We start from the raw sequence: 24529 nt of genomic DNA on the forward strand, positions 1-24529 counted from the left end.
TTTCTTCTGTAAATACAGGATTTATTTTCATCGAGTGGTATGAAAATAAATAAGCCACGAGTGAAATATGATAATTTTCATACCACATATATTATAAATCCTGTTATAATAGAAAAAACTTGAATTTTCTGTTTATTATATACTTTTTCCCTTTTTTTACCTTATGAATAGGAAGAATTCCCTTTTAATTTTGTGTATTGACTGAATTTAGAATAAAGTAGTCCGGCAAGACACCAGTAAAAATACGGAAAATATGATTCACTGCAGTGAAAAATAAATTTTTGCAGTGAAAATACGGAAAATAAATAAACGCACTATCGTTCATAAATATTTTTCAATATTTCATGTAAAAATATATAATAAAAGAACATCTTGTATGATATAACAATTAATGTATATGTTTAGTCATTGAAAAAAAAAAAACATGGTAATTAAGCTCTAGACGATCGCTGATATAGCAAGATCGGGCGCTGGTAGTAACACTTTTTGACTGCGCCATAATTATGTCTTATATTTCCGTAAAAGGCAGCTTCAAATAGACAACGAAATCGACAGCTTCCAATCGGCAACATATAATCGGAACAATGGGCATCTGCCAGCTCCGTTATTGCCACACCGTACGTATAACACCCTCAATTAATTAACATGCGGTCATCTGACGACTGTGTGTCTTGTGCTAGCGTTATGTGCCTAACGTTACCGTCGGAGGTAGTCTCAAGGAAGAATAATGTTTGCTTATCTGCAACGAAATGCTTGGGGCACGGTAAGCACCACATACTTATATTGTTACTTCTACAACTTTTCATGCAGTTTATATATAGACATACTAAAATCGTTGTACTTAGTAAAGTCCGTGCCATGCGGGCATTGTGCTGCCATGTTTCTTAAGCCTTTACTAAATTGTCGTGAATGGTAGCTTCTTGCATTGGCCGACCTGCTATGAAATCTGACACAGCGGGCCCTGTAAAATGATGGTGATGACGATATTTTGTAGACTTTATTTACAGAAATCACAAATGCCAATTCCACGCCAATGTGCCTTATAATTTCGTAGACGGCCAGTTTGCCTCGAAATTATACAATATTAGAAAGCTCATGTAATTAATACAGGTACGCATTAGCAGACGAAATCGTCGCGCAGACTAAATGCCTATGCCATGCGACCATGTTTCTTGTCCTAGCGCCATACATGCTGTTGCATCTGCCAATTAGCAACGAAATCGACTCAATTCGGTTGTGGACATTGTAGGCTCGGGAAATGTTGCTTTTTTACGAAATAAACTCCAAACAGAACAAAAATTCGCCGCACAGGATAGCGCCCATGACACGCGGGCATTATGCGGTCAAATTTCTTGGGCTAGTGTCATGTGCGTCATGAAATGTAGCCTCCAGGCTATTGCAAATCTGCAGCAAGTTAGAACCACTTGGTAGCTTACGGTGGGTTCGAAAACTAATTATTTCTTTTTCAAAAATACCTAGCATTTAAATATACAAGTACTAGCAGACGAAATCACCAGGCAGGTTTAAACGCCTATATTTGCGTTTAGCAGTCTAGCATAATGTCTCTTAAATTTGCATAAAGGGCAGCCACCAAGCTTTAACTAGCATTGGTCAATCTGCAACGTCATCTACGAAATTGTGCAGATATAGTGTGTATTCAAATCTATGTTATTTATTTTATTAATAGAAACAACACTTAATTGGGACACTGTTTCTATTCGATGGCAATGAAAAAACAATGTCACAGAGACGCAGCGTCTCTCTCACACCCTAACACGGGCTTCTGCAATATTTCTATTTAAAACTTATGATGGTTATAAACAATAACGCATAATCGTCGACGATTAGAGTAAGAAAAATAAAAGAAGTTGAATTGTTTAATTTGCCTACATGTCTGTAGCTCTAATGAATACAATGTGTTGTGTCCATCTTCCACCTTCTATCAAAACACTAGTTAATGTTTGTAAAAAATAATTAGATAAAGTTGACACTGTTGGCATATGGCATCACAACTTCAATATTTTGGCTATTTACAGAATCTTTAATATTAAAACACAACAAAATTTCGAGTTATATAATTCTATTGAAATCTTTCATACATCAACATTCAGTCACATTACTACACAGAAAATAAAATGTCTGTTGTATAATAATTACACAGAGAAAATATGACAGAATAAATACACAATATGTCTCTTCTTTCACGTTAGCAATGTCACTATTTTTCAATCTTCTACCCAAGATATAACGTAGAAATCTTTATATTACTGGTCTAAAATGTTTATTATTTGATGCTTTTCTCTAACATAAAAATCAAAATTTTAAAAAAGCATATGTGAATGCAAGTTGCAAATTATTAATACACGGTTTGCTGTAACACTTATCATTGGATGGATATATATTTTTTTAATAATCAAGCAAATCTTATGCACTTAATCAGTAATGGCATATCTTAAATTACAAGTTGTGTACTTCTATGACTGAAATGAAAGAAATGGAGAGTAAACCCAAATAAAAACCCAACTTAACTCACATATTAATGAAGTTAAAAAGACATCTCTTACGAAACAAAAAATAAACTGGATCTTTGCCACGGCAGTAAAATATAATATTATGGCAAATACATTAAATTAATACATACATTAAATTCAGACATTTAAACACACATTTCTCATGAGTTCTCTAGTAAAAACTGCATAATTGATTATAAAACACAAATGACAGCATAGGAGATGAAAAGATGATACAAGAAATATAACTGAAGGTCTCGTCGCAATCATTATATCTACCAGCATTAACAAACACGACGATCTGTTTGGAAATCTGGAGTACCTGGCACAAGAAATGTGCTTTATGATTCCATTATTCAATACCAACATATATGTAACATCCTCACGTGAGCACCCATTACATGTACATTTTATAACAACTGCAAACTACAGGTTTGTTATTTTGGCAATATGCAAAAGGAAGAAATTTAGAGATTCTTAAAAAAAATATGTATCTTAATGTAGTTATTTGTAGATGGTGATATTTGTTCAGTAGCTCACTTAATTTTATCCCATGTTTCAAATTGCCTTTAAAGTTCTGTACTTTTTGTCTTTAAACGGCGTAATCAAAATAGATAGAATAGAAATTAGGCAAATCATTGCTGGACGAGTCTGGTGTAAAATTGACAATAACTTTTACAAGTCAAAATTTAAACATTTCTTTTATTGTCATGGAAGTGTATGTATGTGTACACAAAAATCCAAAATTCATAAAACGCCTGAACATAAGCGGTTTGTTTAACAAAATGTAAGCAAAGGTTAAGCAATAGGCTCAAGAAGGTCATCGCATAGCGACGAGTACATGGGTGATGTTTTAAAGCATTTTGCGCAGTAGTTTCTCAAATATAAAACATTCGTGGCGTTAAGAGCATAACACAGCACAAACAATATACAGGTACAAAAGGCCATTACTCAATGGTGTTACTAAAGGAATTTGGTGTAAAAAATTAAAAGGGCAACCTTACCTAAAATGTATATATACAGTTTGATCAGAACGTTATTTCAGGCATTCCTGACAGATGTACATGTATCTGAGCGGAAGGGTGCACATGAAGGACTTACTGAAAGACGGACAATTACCATCAAAAACATAACAATTCTGCTGGTCTAAGAAGGCAAATAATGTTACTACTGAAAGATGTCAACACTCAAAAACGTCATCAGACCAAGCTTTATATCTGATGTGTACTGCCTGACAAAATGTACAGAAAATGTGATGAGCCAGTGAAACAGCGAGAATACTTCGCCAACACGTTAACATGAATAAACATTGCTGGCACGCTAAAAATTTGCAAAAAGAACAACAGACATTCAGTCAAACCCCTACATACAAAAATGTGTTTCATTAGACGTAAGAGATGAAAAGTTCTTCCCGCAACAAACATCTGTTGCAGTCATGTGGCCATCGCTTTTGGTTAAATACATCTCAACATTTGTGCAAGCAACTATTAAGAAGTCAATTTATAATCTGAAATTGTTTGTCTGGCGATGTTACAATGAATTAAGGGGAGTAATTATATATGATATTCATTAAACGAACCTCTTCTTGAATAAGTCTGGTTCATAATCACCTTAAGTTAGTAACCTTATATATGTTAAACAACTGTGGAGAAACCAGTACATGTGCCATTACTAAACATGTTCACAAACACACTCACTAACGGGCATTATAACATAGTAGAGAGCGATCATAGAATACTTATACCATATCCAACCTTCAAACAATTGTATCACATCATTTAAATATACATGTATGTAGAAAACCATATGCACTGTACAGTGTACAATCGATTAAAAATAAATGTTAAGGAGAAACGGCAGATGGGTATTATGGAGACAACGTACTTGATGGCTCTGCTTCGTTCCACGAAACATCTATATAGACAGCCTATATATCGTTTAACAAAAAATTAGTATTTTTGTGCTATTTTACGTCTTGTCCGGAATAAAAATAAAATTAAAAAATAAAAATCTTTCTTTACGTTCTTCCTTTGGAAAAATGACACTTTCCAGTGACGATTTTAATTAATCATTCAGGTAGATAAGTTCTTTTCAGTTTCACCCAAATCAAATTTGGTTTGTTTACTAAGCGTATCCGTGTCCACACCATTAGTTGACGATTATGTACATGAAAGTTACTCCAGTAATAAATTTTGAAGTTCATGTATGTTCTCCAATAGACTAACGAGCATGTTGCAAGATTTTTTAAACTTTCTTTATTGTTTGTTGCGCAAGTACAATTTTAAAAATTGGACCAAATATTATTCATATTTCAGATGCGGTGGTCAACAACTCAAAACTGTTTCGAAGCTTGGTCATATAAGCACTGTATGCTCTATGTCAATGAGAAACCTTTCATTTATAGAATGACACAACGTGTTGTTTTTTATAATATATTATTCAATTAAGGTTAAATAACTCTCATTTCAATTCAATCTTATATTTAGTCTGCAATTAAGGTAGTACAATTCAGTCCTATAACACGAGAAGTAAAGATATATCCATTAGAATAATACAAAGTATCGTTTAAGCTATGTAGTTATGTCCCCTTTGTGTTTCGTGGCTCATTGCAAAAAGCCAACGGGTAAAGCAAACAATATTAGATTACATACCATCTGCCTATAATAATTGCACATGCTTAACCTTACAAGTTAAGATTTACTGTCTCATACACATTCAACTGTAATTTGTTAATCATGTTCCTAACATTATAATAGCATACATTTTCCATTCTTCTTCTTCTTCACTTGTAACGCCGCTCTTGTTGCTGTTTCAAACACCTCCCTAACCCCTTCCTTTGTTTTGGCTGAACATTCTAAATAACTGAAAGCATTGATTTTTTCTGACATTGCTCTTCCTTCTTCCGGTCGTACTGGTTCCTGTTTCATTTTCATGAGCTCTCTTTTCGTACTTTCATCATTGCGGGTATCTTTCTTGTTTCCTACGAGAATAATTGGGACATTCGGACAGAAGTGTTTGACTTCTGGTGTCCACTTCTCTGGTATGTTTTCCAAGCTGTCTGGACTATCTATGGAGAAACACATAAGAATGACGTCTGTATCAGGATAGGACAAAGGTCTCAGTCTATCATAGTCTTCCTGGCCAGCAGTATCCCAAAGTGCCAACTCAACCTGAAAATATGTACATAATACCCAGAATGTGCTTTCTATTGTAATACATAAATGAAACCCTGAACAAGCTGTTTTTATTATATGGCTTGTTTATTCAGCCACCAGTGTAAAGCGTTGTCAAGACTTCACTAATGTGTAAGCTGGTCGGGCTGTTTACTTGGGGCAAAGGTGAAGGCTATTTAGCCGGGTTGTCATGAATGTATTGACACAGGAGTGAATGTCAACCTTCATTGATGATCCACCAGTCACCAATATTATGTTTAATTCTAATTTAAGATCTGATGGTCCAGCTAATGCTTTCACTGAAGTTATATTATAGAATAATTATCACATGTATCAAGTAGAGATCTATTTAAAATATTTAAGAAAATATGTTCGAGCAAGTCTTTTTAATTTTCAGCTTTTGTTAGGGCAAAAGAAATAAACTCTCAACAAGGTGCCATGCAATGATGTACTGGGGACTTAATTTGATTTAAATTTTATCAATGATTTCATTTTAACATTATAAATTTGACCTTTAGCTTTAATTGCATGTAAAATATGCAACATATTGATCAATTATTTAATGCTTTATGAAGGGAAGTAGAACAAGAGGGCCATGATGGCCCCAAGATCCCTCTCCTGTATATAGGTCCCCAGGGCGGGGTCAATTTTAACCCAGGGGCATTTATTTAACAAACTTGGTAGACACTCATTAGAAGATGCTTCATGATAAATATCTATGCTCTAGCTCTTTGGGGTTTCTACAAGAATTTTTTAAAGTTTTTAATAAACACATATAGGGAAAAATAATGACACCCCCCAACCCGGACGGGCCAATTTTGACCCCAGGGCTTTTATTTGAACAAACTTGGACGGACTGATGCCGGACGCAAAGTGATCACAAAAGCTCACCATGTCACTTTGGGACAGGTGAGCTAAAAACTTAACCTGGACACTTAACCACAAATCAATTATAAAGACAGAGTGATCAATGCAAGGTACTTGCTTACAAAATCAATCATATTTGTCAGAAAATATATCCATTTCATCCTCTGTGACTGTGACTTTGACACATGTAATCTTAATCCAAAATTAAATGATTTTGCTTAATATCCACATCTAACATACATTGTAAAATCCTCAAAACACCAATCAGTGTAAAAATTCCCAACATACACAAAATTGTTCTATTCAATTCATATCTTTTCAAAGCATCAATAGCTTTATATGGACCACTCGCTATCAACGATTCATTCTTGGAGATCCAGCTCTTACATAATTGAAGAAAATTTTCGAAGTTCATATGGCCAATTTTAGTGTACAACAGATCAGATAATTTGATTTACCGGTTTGCAACAACATCACAGATCATTTAAGAATCTCAAGATTACTTTAATTCTTCAACATATTCTAGTTCTGGACATGGTAAACATTGTATTTTATCATATTCTAGTCAAATGATTTACTCAACATGTAACTAAAGATTCAATATCCTTAAGCCCCATAGTGGAAAAATTTCATTACATCTCAGAATATCTTCCCAGTGTTGAATGGAAAACAAAGTATTTCCAAGTCAGGTCAAGATCAGTTTTCCATTCTTAATCTTTGTCAAAGCATGTGCTAATCTGAGAATTTCGAAAAGGGATGTACATTTTATTCCTAATCAGAACACCCATTTTATTCCTTATCAATATTCAAATTTATGAACATGTGACAAACTAAAATATAAAATGAAGCAAGGCTTTTCATTTTTTTTTTTAATTTTATTCATTGTACACTTAAGACATTGATTAAAGAAATATATACAGTATAAATTCAAATGAAAACATCTCTCAATTTAAGCAACTGATCCTTCTTTTGCCAATTATTCAAGATCTATATTTTTTCTCCTCTTTAAATTTAAAAATCTTATGTTTATTCCGTATAAGAAGCTAACTCAATATTTGGTAAAGCAATCTAATAAACCTTACCAGAAATCTTTACATCCAATCGAAAATGTATTGATCAAAATATCTTTTTTACAGTTATACTTGAAAATTGATCATACTTATGATGGATTTCAGTGAAAATGAGGAGATTCTCTTTAATATTACAATGTTACTTTACAAGCATAAAAATATAAGAATATTTTGAATCCGGCTGGCCCAGATATTCTTAAAAATTCAACTTCATTTAAAAATATGCTGTCAAATAGCAAGAGACCATGAATACAAAATCTATTCTAGAAAAGTGATAAAAAGTCAAGGTTTCAGTAAAAATACAATTGTGGGAATGTATCAAATGGCGACAACATGAACCTCTACTACAGGAAGTTACTGCACGGGAAACCTACTAAGCTTGCTCACAACTCATATTTGCAAAATTCAACAAACCCTTTTAACTATTTGTCTTTTAGAAATTGGTACATTCCATTCAGACACAATATGTGCATTTAACCTTTTTTTGTGATATAGAGTTGAATCATAACCAGTTTTCCCCATTTACATTATCAATCAATTATATCCCTTAAATAAATTTATGTAAATAAATTATGGTATCACATGCAATGTACCAATCTAGTATTTCAAGTTAAAAATTACAATAGATCTGCATATTAATTCTTTTAAGATATTAAGCAATGTCTTATTTAATTAGCTAGAGGAAAATTGTCTGAAATCCTATACACAAGATTATTTTTCATTACTTCAGCCAATAACATAATACATACCAGAAAATAAGTCTGATTTAAATATGAATATAAATTTGTTTTTTCTGAATAGTTTTGTTCTAACTTAACTTATTACTGTTAAATGTAAGATACAGTTAAATATACAAGCAAATAGATTTAAATGTTACATATTCAATTATGTAGAAATGCAGTAATACATCAAACATACACAAGCAATAGCAATTATTTTTCTAACACAGTAAGTGAATTTAATGATCTTACAAATACCATCCTACTATATACATTTAAAACTTTAGGGCAACACCTGGTAATATATAATAAATCTCACACATATCTCTCACCATGTTTCCAGTAACTTAAATTATCTAACTGGACATGACAATGCAATTTAGAAACAATTAAAAACACAAACCAAATAGAAGACATTGATGAGACTAAGTCACTGATGGAAGCTTCTGCACAATTGCTTTCATAAAAACAATACGCGGTCCAACAGATGTTGTTTACTTTAATTTTATATGCATAAACATTATTTAATAAAAAAAAAAATTATTTTGTATATACATTTACCATCATTTGAGAGAAGTATGCTGCACATAAATAATATAATTTGCTCAGTTCATCAAAGTCGGTATGACCGATGTGAATGTTGTCTTCTAAATACAATTTAATAGGATTATAACATAGATAAACCCTAATATAAATAATAAAACAAAATGATGTCTGACTGCACATCTATCAAAACAAGTAAATGAAATTTACACACACAAATCTATTGGTCCCACAGTTCTTTTTGTGCATATCTATTAACTAGACTAGAAAATATTTTGTCAGTTACAACTAGCTTATTAATAAGGATAACAAGTAGCAAGAAAGCTTTCCTCTATGGAGAGAACCAATCACTGTTTCTTTAAATACAAACTATGATCATTTAACAGATGATTATAAACCTTTTAGTAAGTCTTCACAATATAAAAGTTTTGAAATATTTATCAAAGTCTTACAACATTGCATTACTACATTTGCAATACAAGTCTTCTTATGCCTTGCTGTTTAATTTATAACATTAAAGTAGTTTACATCGTCGTTTCTTCTTCTTCTTTACTTGTAATGCAGCTTTTGTAGCACTTTCAAAAACCTCTCTAACTCCTTCCTTTGTCTTGGCAGAACATTCTAAATAAGCAAAAGCTGAAATACGTTCAGCCATACCTCGGCCCTCCTCAATTTTCACAGGTTCTTGTTTCATTTTAGCAAGTTCACGCCTAGTACCTTCATCTCCTCTCAAATCTTTCTTGTTTCCTACGAGAATAATTGGGACATTCGGACAGAAGTGTTTGACTTCTGGTGTCCACTTCTCCGGTATGTTTTCCAAGCTGTCTGGACTATCTATGGAGAAACACATAAGAATGACGTCTGTATCAGGATAGGACAAAGGTCTCAGTCTATCATAGTCTTCCTGGCCAGCAGTATCCCAAAGTGCCAACTCAACCTGCAGTGAAACAAAAATTTATTCCAGGATAACTATCTACAAAGTCTTCCTTGAACCATAATTTAAAGATACGCCTTCAGTGATTTTTTTCCCTGTATTTTACAGCTGAATAAAGGCTGTTTCCCCTAGCTCAAAATAGGTAAATTTTCCCCCTTAAAAAGCCAATATTTTCCCCTGAAATGCCCTGTGCACTTCTTCACCAGAACCATGACTTAACAGCGTCCGACTTATTATATCAACTAGAAGACAGAAAACTGTCCCTATAGCCTCTGCTTTGTACCATGCATGTTAAATTTAATTGAAATTGAAAATTTTATAAAATGTGTGGGTAAATTCCATTCTCAGTTGTTGGATTTGATTTCCCCTTTTCTGATTTATCGCGCTATATTTTCCCCTTCAAAAAGCCAGAGGTTGTTTTAAAAATTAGAAAAAAAATCACTGGCCTTAATAACCCTTTTAAACTAGTGGCACAACACATTACAACAATGCAGTGCCAAAATGTCATACAGGGTTTGGTGGACTTGAATTTTGTCAACAGACTAAAATACACCAATCAAATTTTCAAGCCTTGTCCTACATGTATATGAGCCGCGTCACGACAAAACCAAAATAATTGGTTTGCAACCAGCATAAATCCAGACCAGCCTGCGCATCCACGCAGTCGGATTTGGATCCACTCTTACAAACCCAATTACAAGTAGAGAAACTGATAGGGAACAGCATGGACCCTGATCAGACTGCGCCGAGGCGCAGGCTGGTCTGGATCCATGCTGGTCGCAAACGCACTATGTTGGTTTTGTCGTGACGCGGCTCATATACTGTATTGTTATTTACCAGATTTACAAATATAATCTATCACAAAAGTAGAACCAACAAGAGCTGTATCATGGACTGTATGCTCAACTATTCTCACAGCTTGATGGTATATTGTAAAAGTGGTAATTTTTGAATTTCAGCAATTTAGTAGGAATTCAGTGGAAATAAAGGCTTCAAGAATATACAGGTATTTGTAAGAGACAGTGAGAGACTAACAATTGATTACTCTCAAGACCTTTAAAATTTCAAGAAAATATGAGCTGCGTCACGACAAAACCAACATAATGCGTTTGCGAACAGCATGGGTCCTGATCAGACTGCGCGGATGCGCAGGCTGGTCTGGATCCATGCTGGTCGCAAACACACTATGTTGGTTTTGTCGTTACGCGGCTCAATTATATTCTATGACTATTGACATTTAAGATAATGAAATAGCAGTGAAATTTTGTGGATCAAGACAACGTTTATGTCTGACGGACTGGTCCACATTTCTTTGACCCGATTTTGTTATAATTGTTCTAAGTTCATAGATCAGAATGTCATGAAAGTTTGTTATGCTTGAAGAGATTCAGTTATATACTCAACATGTGCTGACAAAATTCTTATTAGTAAATTTATTCCAATGCATGCCCATTTAACATGCATCTATGTGAATTCAATTAAAATTATGCATTATTTTAATGACTTTTTTAAGTATATTTAGTCTTCATGACTATACTTATAGGAGCGACAAAATTAATTGCCAAGCTTGTCCCAAAACCCTATGGACAAGTGAAATTTTCCCAGAAATAATACTGAAATTACTTAATCACTTAAATATCAGACAAGAGAAGACATGCAAGTAAGACAAGCAAGTCAAATTCAGATTTTGCTGATCCTCACTCACAAAAGTCAAAAGAACAGTTGTGAATATTACAAGACCATATCTGACTATATATTTAATTAGTGGAAACTTTTAAAACATTTTTCATAATCACATAATGGTTGTGACTAAAAACTTTCCTTGAATTTCCCAATAAAGGTTTTTAACAAAGAGGCAGTGTTTTATCAAAGAAATTATTTTCAAAATATTTCATCACAATATCTTTTGATGCAGTTAAATCTTGCATCATGCATTTTAATTAAGTACTGAGCTCAGTTAAGTAAATGTATTTCCAGTATACTGAAGGCGAGCAGATTTGTAATTTCAAGAAAGCTTTAAGTCTTTTCTTAATTTGGCTGTACTTGTTTGGTAAAGTTGTAAACAATCAACAAGGAACATCGCAATGCGATGCAACCAGGTTTTCAGCAAAATATTTCACAGAAGCTTTGTCATGAAGGGGCATTTGTTTTTAATTGAACTTTTAGGAGGAATTATGGCTTTTTTAATATTCCTCAAACAAAAATGATTGAGAAATTTTATGTTGTCTATTCGCCTTTTTTTTCCCAAATGTTTTAGAAAGGTAAACAGTACTTTATTTTTGCTTAATTTTTGCATTTTTGCGTCTCTTGTCATTTTCTTTTGTCAACAATATTGGCGTGTGGTGTTTTGTGCGATATCAAGAAAAGTATGTTCACAATTTTAAAAAAATACTTGAATGATGTCTTGGAAGAAACATGGGAATTTAGTGAGCGCCAGGGCACTTGATGACAAAGCTTCTGTGAAAGTTTGGTCAAAATCCATTGAGAAATGTAGGAGAAGTTGCGCACTGTAGAAATTGTTCACTATATATTCTGTATAAGGAAAAAATATACAAAGGGCCATAATTCGGTCAAATATTATCCAATCACAAAACCCCGACAATATGTGCCAGGCACTTGATGACAAAGCTTCTGTGAAAGTTTGGTCAAAATCCATTGAGAAATGTAGGAGAAGTTGCGCACTGTAGAAATTGTTCACTATATATTCTGTATAAGGAAAAAATATACAAAGGGCCATAATTCGGTCAAATATTATCCAATCACAAAACCCCGACAATATGTGCCAGGCACTTGATAACAAAGCTTCTAAGAAAGTTTGGTCAAAATCCGTTGAGAAATGTAGGAGGAGTTGAGCACAGAAGAAATTGTTCTCTATATATTCTGTATAAGGAAAAAAAACAAAGGGCCATAATTAGGTCAAATATATACCAATTGCAAAACCCTGGCAATATGTGTCAGGGCACTTGATGACAAAGCTTCTGAGAAAGTTTGGTCAAAATCCGTTGAGAAATGTAGGAGGAGTTGCGCACAGAAGAAATTGTTCACTATATATTTTATATAAGGAAAAAAACAAAGGGCCATAATTAGGTCAAATATTATCTAATCGCAAAACCCCGACAATATGCGCCAGGGCACTTGATGACAAAGCTTCTGTGAAAGTTTGGTCAAAATCCGTTGAGAAATGTAGGAGGAGTTGCGCACAGAAGAAATTGTTTACGCCCGCCGCCCGCCCGTCCGCCCGCCGACATACCTCAATCTAATAACCAGTTTTTTCCTTCGGAAAACCTGGTTAATAATGTTGGTGAAATCAGGTGACAAGTTTTACATGGTAAAGTTGTAAACAATCAATAATGATGGTGAAATCAGGTGACAAGTTTTACAATCTTTTTTAAAAAAGATTTAAGTGAATCTTTATTCTAGGTTCTCCCGTATAAGGCTAGTTAGATTTTAATTATGCAGTATTTAATCCATACAGAAGCAAACAGTTTATAAGTGTTCCTGGATTTTATACCAGTACTTACCTGCCTTTACTGCAAGCAACTGCCAACTTTTCCATGTAGTTCATTTAAAATTGAGTTGGATGACAAACAGAATCAGAAACCGATGCAAATCATCATGGAACAGTATAAGCTGCAGCACGGGCCAGAGGATTAACTCAGTAGTCAGAGTATAAACAGTAACCTACTGTCCAGATCTAGAACCCATTATAAAATTTTTTGACAAAAAGCTGGTGTTAACAACAATGTAATCATCATAAGACAGTGGAAGCATCCATTACTGTTGTTGTTTACATTGTAATTTACAGATTTTGGAAATGAATTTTCAGTGTAATTTTGTGAATTTAAAAGTCTGAAAATGGGAAATTTGCTGCTTTATTTTCATTATGAACTGCACTGTTTTCCGGTACTAGTTATACAAGGGAAAAACCACTGTCTAATTACTCATTCAAACTATATTTAATAATAAACCATTTCTTTTAATGAGTTCTTCGGCGTAGCTACTTGAACTGTGGAGGCTTAACTTTGAAAACAAGATTCAGTCCTTTGGTCATGCTTGAATGTGAGTGAATGCAGGATTACGGTGTTCAATGTGTTTTTTCTAATGGCATTTATTATGTTAATAGCTAATTAACAAAATATCACAAACAAAAATTGTAAATTAACTATGGCACATACTTGAACATAAGTTGCAAACTTGGACAAAACTAAGATGTTAATTCAATACATGCAATATCAAATGTTTCAGAATTTATATAAAAAATGAATATTCCAGCAAAAACATCAGAGTTCTTTACCTGTTTTGAAAAGAATTTGAAGAAATATAAACAATTAGAAATTTACATTAAAAAGTTTTAAAATAAAAGGAGTGCACAATATGAGGTGTTAATGCTCTACATCAAAAACTCGAAGTTAAAAAGAGGCATTACTCAAAAATATTGCTTTCTGAATAATTCCTCTTGTCTAACAACTGCACCTTGTCATATGATAAGCAAGTATTCATGTTAATAACTTTCAAAATGTTTGAATAATGGGCTACATTAAAAACATAGGACTATGGTGCAGCAATCATAAACGCTCCACTTTTTCTTCGCAACAGATGAGCTAAAAATGAACATTTCTAATATCTTCAACAAAATGAAATTATGACCTTTAAACTATGTTTCTATATAGCATATGACATAATTCATAATAATTAATATATTCATTAATAATATTGTTTCAAGTTGAGACAACTCTAAAACATATTGGGAAAAAAAAAGAGGAGAAATGGTTTTACAAAATTTATTATGTATCGACTAAAAAACAGGCATTTGAAAATTTAATATTTTTCAATTCATTATAATTGTACTGTCATTGCAATCAAAATTTATTAGCAGGCTTCTACAAGTTCTCACTCTTTGAAAGACAGACATTTCATTACATTAATGAATCAAATTTCTACTTTCAGTGTTGTATAATCTACATTTTTTATTGTAAATATGACAATGGACAGACAGACAGATGAAGAGACAACACCAAAACAACATCGCACAGCTCTTTAGGCAGATAGTTTTTCCCTCATGCTTTTAACTTCTCATATATAATGAAACAATATAATTTTGGATTTGAATTTTACTGCAAACCCATGTCAAGAATGGTGCAGCTTAATGAGAACATTCATAAAACATGCAATTAATGAAAATCACTTAATGGCAAGCATAAAAATTGTTTACAATGAAAAAATACAAGAACTACTTGAAACAGAAACAAGCACTAGGAGAAACTAATAAACATCACAGCAGGGTCCATGCTGAAATTTGTAATAAAACTCACCAAATGGCAGAAACTATTGAAAAACTGCTTCACACGAATAAAAAACAACGCGACTTGAAGCGTCGTACACTGCATATTGAAAAAAGTGAGGAAAGAACAATATTGCAAACTGAAACTGGATTCAGACAAAGTTGACAAAGATCAGTGCTACAAAAATGATCTTTTAAGAAAATCCTGAAATTCTAAACAAATATCCAAAATAATCCTCAACAGAGGTTCACAATGACAAGCAAAGCTTCCATAACAAAGAAAGGCACAACTATTTTGATATAACCACCACTTGACCCTTTACAAGACGGACCTATTTAGATTACCACACCAGAAATTTGCATGGAATTAATTCTTTTTTTTTAAACAAAATAAACATTTACTTGCACCAGGATTGCACCAGCAACCCATGAATGACAAATCTGATGCTCTCATATTGAACTAAGCAGGATTTGTAAATTTGCAAAGCAAAAGTTATCAGACAGCACGCAAGTAATGTATCTGAAACTTGGGTAGAATTCATAAGGGAACTCATAAGGAGTTAGTGTTACAAGTGTAATTCTGCTCTCTCTTTCAAATTTTAATCTCTTCATGATAAAAAATAAATGCCCTAACTTTTGTTGTACAAAATTAATAACATAATTGAAATTAACTGCATTAGTAGACATATATATTGGTGAAGGTCTATTTAATACTTGCACAAGTTTTTGTATGTTCACAGACTCTTGGTTTAATTGAGTTACAGTCTCGTAACATCAATTCTTTATAACAAGATGTGTGCCAGCCAAATATTACATACCAAATAAGTTAAAAACGATCAGTACATTAGTTTATGATAAATTCAAATTCTCTGTTTTAAACTTGAGTGACCCTTGAAAAATACAATGTTCCCTATGTCAACAAACTTGGGAGGATGCTAAGGAGATAATCAGAGAATATAAATTGGATAAGCCAATGAAGAGTACTTATTTGTCCAAAATAAAACTTGTTAAAAAACAAATAAATGTGATGAAGCAGTGATGTGGTCTTCAAAGCACTACACTTTCTTTACAAACAAAATTTCATTTGCACAAGCCAGTTTCAATTGGTAAAGAACTTTAAACCACCGGCAGATTAGGTCAGATATTCTTTTTGAAATTTAAGAGGACCACAACGGCCGATTTTGAACCAAACAACTTATGACTTTGTTGTAACGACTTGAGATGTGCAGAATATCACCTCTAAAAAACACTAATGACCATCACCCTGTAGTGAATTCAAATGATGTATTCTTACCATATATATAAGGTTTTTAATTGATTGTAAGAGCATCAAAGAGGATGCTCAAAATTAATAACTTCAACTAAATCATACCTGTTTTCCATCAACTTCAATATCTGCTACATAGTTTTCGAACACAGTGGGTACATAGACTTCTGGAAATTGGTCTTTGCTGAACACTATAAGAAGGCATGTTTTACCACAAGCACCATCACCAACTATCACTAACTTTTTACGAATAGCAGCCATTGGTCTTCAATATTCTGAAATATTAAGAAAAAATATTTCAAAACTATTGTAAATTTTTCAACCTGAAACAGTCAAATTTCTATAAGTTTATGTGCTTCTCATAAGCTTGATTGTCATTTGAAAAAAATAAAAGTATTATGACACCACATTAACTTATATTTCATGTAAAGTTAAAGAAATCTTTTATACCTAGAATTATTTTGAAGCTGAGAAAATCTCTATAAGTATAACTTAGCAGAATCAATTTAAATGAAGTTCACCTCATGTCAATGTAAGCTACATATTGATAAGTATCAAAATGTTTGAAAAATGGATGTATACAATGACAAAATAATAACTGGATTATTTCTTCCGAAAAGACAAGCTAAAAACTAAATTCCCATGTTGTTGACTGTTTATTAAATTTAGGCAGATGAAACTTCCCTTTGTATCACTGTTCTCTGTAATATTTGTCACCTATACTTTTATGTATACCTTTGACTGAATCTATGAAAGCACTTCTTTACAGTGCCCTTGTTTACACACTTTTTGTGTAATATCTCCAGGTGACCCGGATTCAAAGCATTACTGTTGGTCTGATACACTTTTTATTCTAATAATTCATGCAATCTATGTTGAAGCAATGGTATTCGAAGCAATTTGGCAGATCTATACATAACATTTTAATTTCATTTTGATAGTTTTACAGCATCTGATCAATGCATGTTTAAAATAGGATCAGTATTCGCACGCAATACTGGTACTTAAAACTAACGTATTCGCTACATGTGAATTCAAAAAATAAAAACGATCGAAAAGAACGCATCTGGACGAGGAAGTTACAACTAATTTCAGAATTAAAAAATGTCTAGATCTACGAACGATGACGTCATGTGTCAAGAATGGCGGAGTTGGTCAGTAAAGTTACAAATATCCGAAAAACCGATACTTTCAAGTCGGTAAGTCTACAGATTTTGTACCCAAACAATAAAGTACACTTGAAAAGCCAAAAGAAATTATACCGTAAGACGTTTAGAACTTAAATCGTCCAGTTTCGATACACATTTTTCGAGAAGCTTGCCGACTAGGTCGTTCAAATTTTGGAACATTCTAGTTGTATAAATGATTCAATAGAAATCTTCTTTATAACCTGCTTTAGAAAAATCTTAAAATATAAAGTTTACCTGTGTAAATCTCTAAACAAGCGTTACAAAACGCTTACTTTTGTGGATTTGTTTATCATCAATTTTAACCACACCTCATTACTAAGACTAGCGGGGTATGAGTAATTGCTCGCACGACGAGGTATTGCTGGCTTATGGGATTGTAACATTAGCTTCCGGCAGAAACGAAAGTTAAAAAATATTGTTATTCTTTAATGTCCCCCTAACTTAGAAATAAAACCTAACATACCTTACAAATTCATTCAATTTTAATCACCCTTGATCAAGAATTTTAGGCACATCTGCTTTAAATACAAGAAATATAAATGTTTCTTCTAAAATTAGATTCTGCGAACGCAATCTAAAAATAAACGAAAATTGTTTGTTCTCATTGGTCAGAAACAGTTGCTAAAAATAACTTTAGCTTTAGCTCTTGAAACCCGAAAGAAATTAAATAAGAGAAAAGATTGCCTCTTGCTCGTATTTAGCGAACTGTCCAAAAACAGCCATGCGGAGACAGAGAGTTGATGAAAATAAAAATAAGAAACTAAAGGCCTCAACAGACGGTAGGATTTAGCTGTACAGTACTAATCAGAGATAAGATGTACAATTTTCAAAGCAATACAACACTTGCATTCAGACGGTAATTCTACACTGTAGGAATCATGTAGGAGGTTTCCCTAAAAAAGGATCCCTTTACATACTTTACTCACTAAATACTTTTTTTTTGCCATGAGTAATGATTAACACCTCCATTAAAAAATATTAATGTGAAGCCTGATCGAGACTCAAACCTGGGACCCTCGGAATACCGTACTGCGGCTCTACTGACTAAGCTATCCGGCCGCCTACAGACTACCTCCCCTCCCCTAATTAGAGAACAGTTCAATACCGTGACATAATCATTTTCGGAATAATTTGGGATTTAAACATAACACAACTTTGGGTCTCCTGAAGAGTTTTTCAACATCATTTTTACCCCATGTTTACCTTTTAGCCCTAATTGTTCTGGAATTTCATTCATTAATTACAACCATTATCATGCAGTAGATAGATTGGTAATCTGTTTCTTGTCATTGTGGGAGGTCTGTAGAAATCTGTACGACAAGATTTTCAAAATAGAACATGTCCTATCCCTTACATCTAGACTTAAGGTTTCCGAATTCAAGAAAAAGTAGCCTTTACACATTAAGATTTGCCTGTACATCTTAGTTTAAATTGGTGTTGTACTTCAAAATCCTACCGTCTGTTAAGGCTTTAAATAACGGTTTTATTCATCAACTACATGATACTATAACGACTACACTAAGCATTTATGTTCAGTATTGAATTACACTTTGTCATGAAATATGAAAAGAAAAGAATCTTAAAAAGACATTTCTTTAGAAATCTTTATATGAACATGTAAACAAGTTAATGAAACTAACGATCATCTTCTTCAGTAATCGCCTCACTCTTCATAGAGCATATAGTAATGATGTTTATGAGTTTATACGCCTAGTTTTTATTTTGAGTTCAATTTATGTATATGTTATACTTTAACATGTTTACGTAGCCTACCATTATTAACATTTTTACTTACCATATCAGAGTTTGAAAAAGTTCAGGCATGTAAGATGTATGCTGAAATTCTAAATAAGCATCTAAACTATTCTACAAAATTAGCTTTACCTCTTTAATAATGAAGGATCAGAATGTATCAATATTTAAAGAAGCATTTAATTTTTTATTTTATGTAATCTATTCTTTGATTTATTCAACATTTTGTCTTCAAAATTTTGAGAGGTGAATGTCCGGGGTTGAATTGTAATAGCCAAATCAAATTGTTGAAAGTTAAGCAAGTTCTAATAATTATCACATATTTCTGAATGGAGATTATATCAATGGATGTCAAGATGTGAAAGATATAACACAATATCCTGGAGATCATGCTTAAAAATGTTTTGAATTGATATGTTTATCTGTCAAGAAAAGTGTCTATAAAGTCCAATGCCCTTTTTCACCTTCCTTGTTAGATATTAAGAATGTGGAGTAGTGATTATTGGATAAACACGTGTAATTATAATAAAGATCTCGAGTGATAAGTCAGTCGACTCCATTCATTTGTTTTAAAAGTGAGTAAAGTGGTTAGATATGTCCATATACTGTCTTTAATACATAATGAATAAATAAACAAACAAACAAACACAACTGCTAGACAATCACATTTCCTGTTTAATTTTAAATTTAATAAGGAACATTTAATATCATATTTACATGAAAAAAATATTCAGCCTTCAAATAGAGAATGACAGCTCAGAGCTGGTTAAGATAAAATTAAATCTGTGTTAATCTAAAAAAGTCCTTTACAACTTGACAACTTTAGACACAGCTAGGGCTCGGATAAATGAATTACGAACGTAGTTATATATTTCTAATAAATTGATCATTAATTAACTTACCCAATTTTTCAAACATCTGAAAGTTCCATTATTGATGCAAGTACAATGGGACGGTTCTCTCTCCAAATAGGGGAGAACAATCGTGGTGGATATGTCAGGGGAACAACTTCTTGAGTTAGGGCAAATTGGTCTTACCATATATGCTTTGCCCATTGCTGGCTAATGTCTCTTTCTTACAATATTAAGGTAGTAGGGAACATTGAAATAGGACCTGTTCAATATCTGGACAAATAAAATAAGGGATGTGTTGCATATTCATTTAAAATATTTATTTTGGTATTTTTTGTAATTTTATACTCTCTATATAATTGGAAAAAGGTAACTTTACTGACAAATAAGGGATGTGTTGCATATTCATTTAAAATATTTATTTTGATATTTTTTGTAATTTTATACTCTCTATATAATTGGAAAAAGGTAACTTTACTGACACTGTATACCTTCAATTCTGTACTGGGACTTTCACCATTATATGAAATTAATTAACACCAATGTTATTTGAATAAATAAATTAAAAAAAAACATTTAAAAACCTTAATGGTATATCAAATAATCAAAGAGCTGCAATATTGATGTTGTAAAGGATTGTGTGCCGGCGAAATGGACATTTTGTCTGCGCAACGGAGATTTTTTTTTTGGCGCAACGGAATTTAAAAAGAAAACTGTTTGTCCGCATTAAGTAGTAATATGAAGAAGTAAATCATTAAAGATATTAACTGAATTACTGAAGTGGTGTAATAAATGTCTGTTTTATTCATTTAAAAATAGAATTAAATACGTTTTATCGTTATCACTGACACTGGAAGACAAGTATAGATTTTACTATCTGTTTCATTTTTTCCCCGTTCAATTCGTTATTTTTACGAAAAGTACTGTAATAGCTTTTCTATACATAATTTTTAATTGAATTTGCATTAGTATATACTAAATAAAGTAATATGTTGATATTACAGAAACAATGTTCAGTATTTTTTTTTATTATAAACATTCATTGTTTTTTTGTTTTATACCTTTCATAAACTCCGTTGCGCCGATGGATTATTGCGAAACGGAGATTTTATTTTTCAAAAACTGTGTACTGTTTTTATGTCTAAAACAAAAAAATAATCATATAAGTTGGTATTGTTTGATATTTTATAAAATATTTTTTTTACATATACTGTATAAGTTTTGATTTTATTAGGTAGAATACTGAATATATCAGATTCTAAATGGACGGCGAAATGGACATAATTTCGGCGCAATGGAAAATGAAGATTTGCATAACGAGTAGTTCTTATGTTTGAAACATAACTAAAAGAATTTGAGAATAATAAAGTAACAGTCTTTTTTTTAAATGATTTACTTTCCTTTATTTTAGAAAATGTTTTGAAAATAGGATATTGTAAAAAGATATTTTAAATTACGGCGAAATGGACACATTTCGGCACAACGGGGATTATCATAACAGTTTTATCATATTATAATTATTTTATTTTATTATTTTATTATCTTTCATTAATCATTGTGTACCTTCGACAATAATAAGTTATAAAAAATATTTAATACCTTAAAGTCAATACATGTTCCTGTTAATCACATTATCTAAATGGTGTGAAAACGCTTGTACAATAAACATCAACCACGTGTCATTGGTAATTTAATTATCGGTACTTAACACCCGTGATAAACATTCTGCCAATCACCAAATTGCTGTTGTTTCGCTAAATAAACAGTAGCTGCATTTGTTTAAAGGGGTTTTCTGATTGGGAAGGAATTGTTATAAGTAACGTACAATTTAATTATTTTATGTTTTAAAATGGAAAGTCTAAGCAAATTCTACATGCATGTCGTTTGACTATTTTAATAACTACATCAAACAATAAATATTTTGTATAGTTACTATTTTTAATTTTAAAAATGCATAAAATATTACAATCATTCGAATATCAGCCATGGCGGAAATAATCGTATTTCTTTGTGCAGCAGTAAAGCCATTAATTAACGTTTTGTTGAAATTTGGTAATTTATTGTTAAGGTTACATTAGAAAGTCAACAGCGTATGCTTTACGGACTTTTCGTATTCTTCAAGTAAAATTCTGAAAATTATGTATAGAAAAGCTATTACAGTACTTTTATACATGTCTTTCAGTGTCAGCCATAACGATAATTTAACCGTATTTAATTCCATTTCTAAATTAATAAAACAGACAATCCTTACAACACTTCAGTAATTCAGTTAATATCTTTAATGATTTACTTCTTCATATTACTACTTAATTCGGACAAACATTGATTCCGTTGAGCCAAAAAAAAAAAAAAAAAAAAAAAAATCTCCGTTGCGCAGACAAAATGTCCATTTCGCCGGCACACAATCCTTTACAACATCAACATTGCAGCTCTTTGATTATTTGATATACGAATAAGGTTTTTAAATCTTTTTTTTTAAATTTATTTATTCAAATAACATTGGTGTTAATTAATTTCATATAATAGTACAATAGTACAAACGTTGTGCCGATTTTCCCAAATTATCTCCGTTGCGCCATGAAATTTCCATTTCGCCAGGCATATTATAATCCTTCAGTGTATACATATACAATTTATGAAACCTTTGAAATCATACTTACTTTATAGTGCTAAACAATCATTTTAGATGCTCAAATACAGCATATTGACTTTTTAAAAAAAAGGCGTTGTGTCGGTTTTTCGGAGAAAAATATCTCCGTTGCGCCATTAAATTTCCTTTTCGCCAGGCATATGACCCTTCAGTGCAATTAAACATACACAATTTATGAAATATTTTATAACTTACTTACTAAATAGTTATAAACAATCAATTTAGATGCTTAAATAAAGCACATTGACTTTAAAAAAAGGCGTTGTGCCGGTTTTTCTAAAAAAATTATCTCCGTTGCGTCCGTTGAGCCAAAAAATCTCCGTTGCGTAATTTAGTGGTACCCTAAGTTAGTTACATTACACCACGGATTTATATTACATTAGAATTATATGGAACGCCTGGACTGTCTTATGTGTAGAATGACTGATATACATGGTTAAATGTCATTCTATTGTCTCCGAGATACAATATGCTGGGTCAAAATCCCAATATACTGGATGGAAATCCAAATGCGCTCAGTTATTAAAGTGTAATGTTGTGTGCTGATTACATTTTATTCAGTCAAGTCAATGTATTGTCGGGTGCACTAGTCGTTCTGTTCAGTTCTTAAAACAAACAGGCATGTGGTAACACAATTATGTTAAGTTAAAAAGATATGTTGTAGGGTGTGACAGTTATTATGTTCGGTTAAAATAGCTCTTCTCATCATGTTCAACCATGAAAATAAACAGTTGAGTGGTACTATCATTTCGTTTGGCTGCGGCAGTGTATTATTGGGTGATACTTTTATTATTTTCAGTTGCAATGACATGCTGTTGGGTGCTTAATTCCTTCTGTTCAGTCGTGAAATAGAACTGTTGAATAGTACTATCATTATGTTCAGTTCAGATGATATACTGTTCGGTGCAGAGGTCATTCTGTTCAGTTCAGATGATGTACTGTTCGGTGCAGAGGTCATTATGTTCAGTAGAGAACACAAAATGTTGTGTGATACCGTTATTATGCTCAGTTCAGATGATATACTGTTTGGTGCTGAAGTCATTATGTTCAGTAGTGAACACAAAATGTTGTGTGATACCGTCATTATGTTCAGTTCAGATGATATCCTGTTTGGTGCAAAGGTCATTATGTTCAGTTGTGAACACAAACTGTTGTGTGATACCGTCATTATGTTCAGTTCAGATGATATACTGTTCGGTGCAGATGTCATTATGTTCAGTAGTGAACACAAACTGTTGTGTGATACCGTCATTATGTTTAGTTCAGATGATATACTGTTCGGTGCAGATGTCATTATGTTCAGTAGTGAACACAAACTGTTGTGTGATACCGTCATTATGTTCAGTTCAGATGATATACTGTTCGGTGCAGATGTCATTATGTTCAGTAGTGAACACAAACTGTTGTGTGATACCGTCATTATGTTTAGTTCAGATGATATACTGTTCGGTGCAGATGTCATTATGTTCAGTAGTGAACACAAACTGTTGTGTGATACCGTCATTATGTTTAGTTCAGATGATATACTGTTCGGTGCAGATGTCATTATGTTCAGTAGTGAACACAAACTGTTGTGTGATACCGTCATTATGTTTAGTTCAGATGATATACTGTTCGGTGCAGATGTCATTATGTTCAGTAGTGAACACAAACTGTTGTGTGATACTATCATTATGTTTAGTTCAGATGATATCCTGTTCGGTGCAGAGGTCATTATGTTCA

At 32.5% G+C, this 24529-nt stretch overlaps 1 protein-coding gene across 1 annotated transcript; it reads right to left on the minus strand.

Annotated features, from left to right (window-relative positions):
• Nucleotides 1-2063: 2063 nt before the first annotated feature.
• On the minus strand, nucleotides 2064-17940 carry LOC132722039 (ras-like GTP-binding protein RHO). Its single transcript, XM_060706435.1, has 4 exons — nucleotides 17789-17940; nucleotides 16470-16639; nucleotides 9436-9819; nucleotides 2064-5680 (listed from the first exon to the last, which is right to left on the minus strand). The coding sequence occupies exons 2-4, from the start codon at nucleotides 16623-16625 to the stop codon at nucleotides 5258-5260; spliced, it is 963 nt and encodes a 320-aa protein (XP_060562418.1). The 5' UTR covers nucleotides 16626-16639; nucleotides 17789-17940; the 3' UTR covers nucleotides 2064-5257.
• Nucleotides 17941-24529: the final 6589 nt, after the last annotated feature.

Source organism: Ruditapes philippinarum, unplaced genomic scaffold, assembly GCF_026571515.1.
Source record: "Ruditapes philippinarum isolate M1 unplaced genomic scaffold, ASM2657151v2 ctg853_1_1_1_1, whole genome shotgun sequence".
Classification (NCBI taxonomy): Eukaryota; Metazoa; Mollusca; class Bivalvia; order Venerida; family Veneridae; genus Ruditapes; species Ruditapes philippinarum.

Coding starts and splice junctions, on each gene's coding strand:
- LOC132722039 (XM_060706435.1), bottom strand. CDS start 16,625: ATGGCTGCTATTCGTAAAAAGTTAGTGATAGTTGGTGATGGTGCTTGT. Junction 9,820..16,469: donor TTGAAGTTGATGGAAAACAG/GTATGATTTAGT, acceptor GTTTCACTGCAG/GTTGAGTTGGCACTTTGGGA. Junction 5,681..9,435: donor CTACAAAAGCTGCATTACAA/GTAAAGAAGAAG, acceptor ACATATTTTCAG/GTTGAGTTGGCACTTTGGGA.